At 33.7% G+C, this 8,531-nt stretch overlaps 1 protein-coding gene across 1 annotated transcript; it reads left to right on the top strand.

The window, feature by feature from the left end:
- Nucleotides 1-572: 572 nt before the first annotated feature.
- Nucleotides 573-5,408, top strand: LOC115416666 (C-factor-like). Its single transcript, XM_030130513.1, has 6 exons — nt 573-1,162; nt 1,905-1,956; nt 3,086-3,273; nt 3,999-4,154; nt 4,649-4,759; nt 4,845-5,408. Exons 1-6 carry the CDS (start codon nt 1,016-1,018, stop codon nt 4,956-4,958), a joined length of 768 nt encoding a protein of 255 aa, XP_029986373.1. The 5' UTR covers nt 573-1,015; the 3' UTR covers nt 4,959-5,408.
- The last annotated feature ends 3,123 nt before the right edge of the window (nt 5,409-8,531 follow it).

The raw sequence follows: 8,531 nt of genomic DNA, 5'->3' as shown, positions 1-8,531 counted from the left end.
ATAATCAACAGTAAAATCACTTTTCCTGTCCGTGTCCTAAGGTTATGGCTGATCACTGTATGTAGTTAATGCAACACAAATAGTTACCTTAGATAAACACGGTGCATTTGTGAATCAGTGACCAGAAAAAGTAACACTCAAAAGGAATAGTTTTTTCTAGTTAGTCTAGTTTTTTATTGTTTATAACTGTACTTCCGTAATTCTTGTAACTTTACATGTATTTGTCAAACTTGCAGCCACTGTGTTATTTGTCTAATGTGTTTTTATTATTATTATTATTATTTTTAGCAACAGTAGCTAACATTAGCTTTAGCTGGCTAAGCTACCGTTACTTTGACCCTGTGTGAACTTTATGCTAATTAGCTTGATTTAACACAAGTTGAGAACAAGTTTTAAAAATATATATTTAAGTCTATTTATCCATATAAAACCATAAATGAGTAAAAGACATAAGTAACAAAATTCAAAGGCCCTACGTGTAGTGGCTACATTACCGGTTGGGATAATTTTTGTTCCGAATTGAAAATTTGTCTAAATTTTTTGGTGCCTCCGGGACCGTTGAGTACACTTCAGGGACCTAGATCTGGGGTCGGTCAAACAAGCATAACAATCAATTTCTATGCTCCGTAAGTGGAAAAAGATGTAAAATTTTATCTAAATTATGACCATAAAGACAGTGCATACTTTAGTGTTGAACAGGTCTGACAAGCCCTGCGACCATGGGTTTTCAATAAACTTAGAGCCAGGATTGCACCAGTTTGGGTCTTATTTCATTTTTCGGCAGCGTGTACTCTTTCATATTTAAATTTGATACTACAGCCAAAAACAGCGGACAAACATTTTGTAAAACGTTTATTATGCTACTATTTATTGCGAAGTCGGGAGAAACTTTTACATTTACGCATAACCGTGAACACAACTCCCAGTCTGTTACGTAGCTCGTCAGTCACGTGCACGTCGGCCTGTTAAATTCCATTCCGTGCGAACCCGTGCAAGTTTTAATACTGGCCTGAAGATGACCGGAGCATGGACTAAGTGTAAATCCGTGCTGGTAACGGGTTCAAGCAGAGGAATAGGTCTGCAACTGGTGAAGGAACTGGCGGAAAGGAGCGACAGACCCGCGAGGATCATAGCGACGGCGCGCGACCCCGCGAGCTCCACGGTAGTAAACACAACAAACCCGAAACTAATGCGTGAAACAGTCAAATAACATGAAAAGAAGAGATGATCAGGACTAATAACATAACTTTAACGTTACTGGGAAGTTGTCAAGTTGTGTAGTGTTGTTTATTGTTTATTCCAGTGTGCCATAGTTGTTTATTGTGGCTGATTTTATTTTATTTTTTTTCGCTAATTATCACCATTATTATTATTATTATTATTATTATTATTATTATTATTATTATTATTATTATTACTACTACTTCTTACAGGTTATAAAGATGTAACAAGACAAAACTGATGCAAAACAACCAACAAGGTGTAACAAGAGAAATGAGTTAAAAAAAAAAAAAAAAATGCCATAATGGACATAAAACAACATGTAACAAGACAAAAAGGACATAAAAGCTACAACAGGATGAATAGGATGTAAAAGATGCAAAAAAAAAAAAAAAACAAAACAAAAAAAACCAAAATGTGATAATGGTGTTAGAAGGTGTAACAAGACAAAGCTAGATGAAAACAGACATAAAACACACGAAAAAATTACATTAAAAGAAAATGACGTGATACAAATAATGTATAAGACAAACACACCTGTACCTTCTGATTTTATGTTTATTTGCTCACTTTTTCATTTTGGTTTGCATCTTTAAATATATATAAAAAAAACCTCACTCTGCCTTTTGATATCATGTAGGTGTCATTCCTACTCATTTCTTCCTTCTTTCTTTTTGATGTAGGCTCTTCAGGAGATCTCCAAGGCCTATCAAGGTGTTCACATGGTCACACTAGGTGAGTTCTGGCTCTTTTTAGTCCTTTACTTAATTTAATCTAATTAATGATCATTGATTTTCCTTCAGATTACACTGTTCTTTTCGTCTGTGTCAACTGAACGGAGCTGATGTTCAAAGTTCAGTCAGTTTCATTAAATTCTAACCAAATCAGTGAATCACTGTCTAGTCCATGTCATTGAGGAAGTTTAACTATTTTCCAAACAATTTATCAGTAGTTATTATAATGTCCTCTGTATTTTGCATGTTTCAGTGTAAATCATTTCCCTACGTTTAATTCACTGATCATGTAGATGTTCATAAAAGCTCAGAGTAAATTCAATGAAAAAAACCCCCAAAAACACAGAAGAATAAGTTACTTTTTCAGCTCAAACAGCTCAGTTGTGTCTCATCATATTTAGACACATTCAAATGTTTCTACACATTTAAAATAAATCACATATCTGTGTTTTGAGATGAATTTGAGGAGTGTTAAAGCTGAATGAAAACTAGATAAGACCTACAATATATTTTAATCGTAACAGATTAAATCACTGTACAGAAGTTGATAGTGTCTTCTGATGTGTATAGTTTCTTTCCCCCCTTATTCTTCTTTTATTATTATTTTTTTAATTAAATTTTGTAATTTACAAGAGACAACATCTGTCAGTAAAGAATTCCTTGTATGCATTTCACATACTTATATAATAAAGATCATTCTGATGTTTATGATCAGGAGATATTGTCATGGTAACATTTTCATTGTTATTTTTGGAAAATTTATCAATACAGTGTTATACAATATTGCATCTTTCTTATAAATATGTATATATTATTTAAGTCTAAATTTATATAAATACAGGTATAAGTAGCAGATTTCTTTTTTTCTCTTTATATTTCATGTTTCACGCTGTATATTTTCTGTTTTCCCTGCACTTTATTTTTTGTATTTGCTCCTGTCAACTGTCAAATTTCGTCAGGATGGAATGAATAAAACCTTACCTTATATTATCTTATCTTATCCAACTTTATTTTAAAATGATAGAAAACACAACAATAACAACAGAAGTGTGTTACTATGGGTGTGTTATTCAAGCTCTTGATTCTCGTATAAACTGTCCATAAAAGGCTGAATGAGTCTTTTTTTCCAGATGTGAACAGTCAGGAGAGCATCAGCTCAGCCGTACAGGAAGTCCAGTCCATCGTAGGGAGTGAAGGCCTCAGCTGTCTGATCAACAACGCCGCCATCAACATCTCTACTGATCTAAACACCGTCACCCCAGACGCCATGATGACGACGTTTCAGGTCAACAGCGTTTCACCGCTGTTTGTCACGAAGGTACGACCTCATGTGCACATGACTAACTAAATCTCACTAAACCAATATGATCTCAGTAAAATAATAACATAATAACTTAGAAATAATGTTAACTCCAAAGTTTTGTGTGTTTTAGAATGAAACGCAATTACAGAATGAAAATGTTTACACCTACAAACTCTCCCTTAAAACATGTAAATAACCTGAACAACTGCAAATGTCTTAAGAACAATAAGTGTCATTTGACCAATAGTCTGTCTGTGATTAAATGTTTTGTGCATTTGTAGATCCACTGTGATCTGTAAGTTATAATGCACATGTGTAAATAATAAACTGAGGCAGAATATTGGTGAAAGTACACTTAATTTTCTTACGAAATTTTTTATTGTTCATGTTAATCAATTTTTTAATTTTTTCATTATTTATAGGTTATTCTGTTATTATTTTACTGGTCTGATCCATTTGAGATTATCCCAACAACGATTCAGGTGAAGGTGAATCTAATCAACCTAACTAATTAATGTAAATTATTTAAAAAATAATCTTACGTAAATAATTAAATTCTAATTAAATTGTAATCTTGGCTAATTCCAGCTGTATGAATCAGTAGCTTTTAGCACGTTGCCTACATTTTTCAGTATTTGTGTGATATTTTTATACAGTCTTTTTTGTTAACAGATTTTCATTGTTCCTGTGACAATAAATATGTTTTTCTGTTGTACTGTATTTTATTCTGTTCTTTCCAGGCCTTCCTGCCTCTGCTGCAGACTTCTGCGTCTCAGTCCACAGGGATGGGACTCCACAGAGCAGCCGTCATCAACATCTCCTCCATCCTCGGTTCCATCCAGGCCAACTGGGGCGAAACCGCTGCGTTTAAGGCCTACGCCTATCGCACCTCCAAGGTCTGCTGTGTCATTTATCTGTGAATTAATAATGAATGAATGAATCTGAATGTATATACCAAATACACATATTAAAACACTATTAAGACACACTTAGAACAGCAATTTGTACAATATGTATTAGACAATATATTATCAATATGATAATTAAAGAACTATGCATAAATAAGTGTAAAAACATATTGTTGTGTTATTAAAAATTATGTTTTTTTTCATAGTATCTCCATAAAATGAGTAACAACTAGTATTAGAATATGAGAAAATATGAGAAAACATCACATAGTTTTCACACAATTTATCATTTTCTGATAGTTTGTTAAATGCATATTTTTGAGTGGACATTTATGGAACTCCATGAAAAATAGGTTCATAAAAAATTCAATTGCATAGTTTTTTTTTTTTTTCAGGCCTAAAGAGGAATCAAATCTTGACTAAAGTTCTCATAATTCAAGCATGAAAGGGTGAATTCTACCTGGTGTTTCTCACATGCACAGGCGGCGCTGAACATGTTGACCCGATGTCTGGCTGTTGATCTGGGGCCAAAGGGCATCGTCTGCATGTCTCTGCACCCGGGGTGGGTCAAGACTGACATGGGAGGTCCCCTAGTACGTACTCAGCGGTTCCCTCTTAGATCCGTCACATGTTCAGACCGTGTTCACTTGTTGAAGTGTTGGTAATGGTGTGTTTCAGGCTGAACTGACAGTGGAGGAGAGCGTCTCTGGGATGTTGTCTGTCCTGTCCACTCTGTCAGAGGACGACAACGGAGGATTCAAGGACTACCGCGGACACACGTTACCGTGGTAACACCTGGATATCTGCAGGCGGAGCTCCATGATTCACACCCTGTGGTTTATTGTGGCTTTTAATGAGTGACTAATACATTTATAGATGTGACTGTTACTGATTTTTTTTCTATCCTCATCAACCTGAGACAAAGCATGAGTCAAAAATAGTCTTCTTAACTTCAGGTCAATGCCATGTACACGCCAGTGTGTCTGTCTGTAAATAATTGCAGGCGCTTTAGTTCACCCCATGCATTTGTGATTTATTCCATTAATTATTCACTGTTAAGTCACTAAAGTGTGTCCAGTATTGTTCTATTAAACTCACATGATCCTTCTGCACATGCTCAATTCCATCCAGGTCAAAACTGGATGTTTCAGCAAATAATGAAACACATCCAGGACATGATATGATGAAACTGACAATTATTTAGTTGGGTTATTTTTTCTTGTTAATAAAAGAATGAAATCATTTACATTTGTTTGTGTCTGTCTGATGCAGCCACAGCTTTAGAAACACTTTTTTTTTCTAACATGAATAATCATGAATGTCCTGAAATTTCTCAAGAAATATAAGTGCAATTTTACCAATATTCTGCCTCAGTTTATCATTAACACATGTAGATTATAACTCACAGATCACAGTGGATCTACAAATACACAATAGGCAGAATATTGGTAAAATCTCACTAATTTTTCTGGAGAAATTTCAAGCTCAAGGTCAAGTTTATTTATATATCACATTTACAACAATGCAAAGTACTGTTCATAAGATATAGGTAAGATATAGGTTTAGGTTGTACATAGGTTGTAAATGTAAACATTTTCATGTAATTTTACTTTTTTCTAGACCAGAGCTGTCAAACTCATTTTAGTTCAGGTTCCATATTCAGACCAAGTTGATCTCAAGTGGATCGAACCACAAAAATAATAATGGAATAACTTATAAATAATGACTACTCAAAACTTCTCTCTTTGTTTCAGTGTAAAAAAAATACAATTACATTATGAAAATGTGAATAACATGAACAATCATGTACAACCTGAGATTTTAACTCTATTCTGCCTCAGTTTATCTTTTACACATGTACATTATAAGTTACAGATCACAGTGGATCTACAAATACAAAAAACATTTAGTAACTGGCGGAATATTGGTACAATTACCCTATGTCTCTCAAGACATTTCATGTTGTTCATATTTGTTCATGTTCACATTTTTTGTGAAAAGATAGTTTGTAAATGTAAATGTTTTCATGTAATTTTACATTTTTATACTATACAAAGAGAAAATGTTTGAGATGTCATCATTTATTGGTTATTATGAAAGTATTTTACTGGTCTGATCCACTTTAGATCATATTAGTCTGTATTGTGTGTCTTTAGTTTCCACTTACAACACAGATCAAAATCTTAACAGATTGTAAATAGGATGAGTATGTTTCAGTTCGATGTTGACAGTTGTGTATGTGCTTCTTTTTATGCTATTGACAGCACATTATCAGCTGATATGGCTGGATTAATCAAGTAGACAGAGGAAACAACTAAATGACCAGCTAACCTTTAACTCTGAGGTAAGACAGGAAGTCAGTGACAGCATGGATTCATCAGCTGTTCTCAGGGAATCTGGAAGAAAAAAAATCAACAACAAATAAGTCCAGTCTGCATCACATCAGAGAGAGCAAACTGAGAAATTATACATTCAGGTCAAAGGGAAAGGTGCATGTAAAAGGCTTTAAGTTAAAGTTATATCTACCTTATTTTGGTCCAGTTTTGGTCTTTCCAGTTGGATTCAAACCAGATTCAGAGCCTCACACCATGTTCCTCTGGTCCAGCCAAAAGAAGACAAATGAAATATAGGAAGCAATAATGACAAATGTTCTAACATAATTTTATATTGGGATAAATATCATTGCATTAGTTAGTTTGGTTTAAACTTTTTTTCTCCATTAAACTTGAAGGAAATATTGTTTATATCTCCAATCATCATGAACAGGACATCTCACAGCTGTAGATATGATCTGTCCCAATACTTTTGTCCATATAGTTTATAAACATCAATATTTCCTTATAGTTTAATGTGATTTTTCTTCCTCAGTAAGATGTGAAGAAAGTAGATGGTTAGTTGTGACAGAAAATTATTTACAGCCAGAGCATGAAAAATATTTTAGAAATTTAGAGGTAAAACATTAAACATCATAGTCACTGATTGAAAAAAACCTAAATCAATGTTGATATACATGTAGTCAAAACCATCTCTTGAGGCATTTTAGAAACAAAGATAACAATTTAAACCAAAGCAATGATAATTATCCCAATATAAAACTATATTCTGACATTTGTCATTTTTGTTTTGTTTCCCAGACCCATTAGAAAACACCTGAATTCAACATGTCCTCATACTTGCACTAAATGGACAAAAGTAACAGAAAACATGAACCTGACAAAGATCCATATGATCCACTAAGTCCTCGGGTAGTTTGGATTACGACACTTGGGTTTGAAATGAACACATTTGTTTATGTTTTATAGTAACGTTCAGACAGACAGACCTGTTCTGACGTCCTCTTCTGGTCCACATCGTCTCCTGGACATTGATGGACGCTAAAGTGTCCAGATTAATCACAGAACTTACATCAACAGCTTCAACAAACCAGGACAAGCCTGACACCTGCACTGCTTGATTGTTTTGTTTTTCTATTACTGGGCAAAAAAATCCATAATTATTGCAGGATATTAATCTTTCAGCAAACTTTAACAGTAGTAGCTCAAAGGGAAACATGAATTCTACCCCATTTCTGGATTCTGTTTTCCAGGATGAGGAAAATCTACCAGTTCTGGAAACTTATAACAACTGATGCAGTGAGGGGCTTCTCATTTTTTAAACAACCATCAGTTTGTAGAGAGCAGAAAGATTAAACTAAAGTATAGTAAAACCAAACTAAAAGATAGTTAAACCAGCCTAAACGTTGGCAAAACCAGTATAAAAGACAGTAAACTCAATTAAAATGTGGTTAATATAAAGTACACGGCAATACAACCAAACTATGAGATGGTTTAAACAGACCGTACATCGGTAAAACCAGTAAAAAAAGACAGTGAAATGAATTCCTAAAACAAAGATGGTTAAACAAGACTAGAATTTGGTAAAACAAGTCTAAAAGATGCTAAAATCAAACTACTTGATGGTTAAACCTGACTTAAAGATGGTTAAACTAGACTAAAGTACATTAAAACCAAATCAAGAGATGGTTTAAACAGACTAGACATTGGTATAACCAGTAAAACTAAACTATAAGATGGTTAAAATAGACTAAAATTTGATAAAACAAGTGTAAAATATGGTAAAGTCAAGCTATTTGATGGTTAAACTAAAGTATAGTAAAACCAAATGAAGAGATGTTTTAAGAGATGGTAAAACAAAGTAAAGATGGTAAAACAAGACTAAAATTTGGTAATTGGTTAAACTAATTTAAAAGGTTTCACACATTTCCAGGTTCTGATTCTGGCGTCAAACCCACAAACACAAACACATCTGACCAATTCCACATTTTATCTCAAAGATCTATCATTTGTTTTATTTCTATTATTTTTG

Source organism: Sphaeramia orbicularis, unplaced genomic scaffold, assembly GCF_902148855.1.
Source record: "Sphaeramia orbicularis unplaced genomic scaffold, fSphaOr1.1, whole genome shotgun sequence".
NCBI lineage: Eukaryota > Metazoa > Chordata > Actinopteri > Kurtiformes > Apogonidae > Sphaeramia > Sphaeramia orbicularis.
Note: the sequence above shows the minus strand (reverse complement) of the source record. Positions and strands in the feature narration are given on the sequence as shown.

Excerpts from the sequence above, each read along its gene's own strand:
- LOC115416666 (XM_030130513.1), top strand. The coding sequence starts at position 1,016 with ATGACCGGAGCATGGACTAAGTGTAAATCCGTGCTGGTAACGGGTTCA. Across the intron at positions 1,163-1,904 it reads GCGACCCCGCGAGCTCCACG|GCTCTTCAGGAGATCTCCAA; the intron begins GTAGTAAACACA and ends TTTTTGATGTAG. Across the intron at positions 3,274-3,998 it reads CACCGCTGTTTGTCACGAAG|GCCTTCCTGCCTCTGCTGCA; the intron begins GTACGACCTCAT and ends TGTTCTTTCCAG.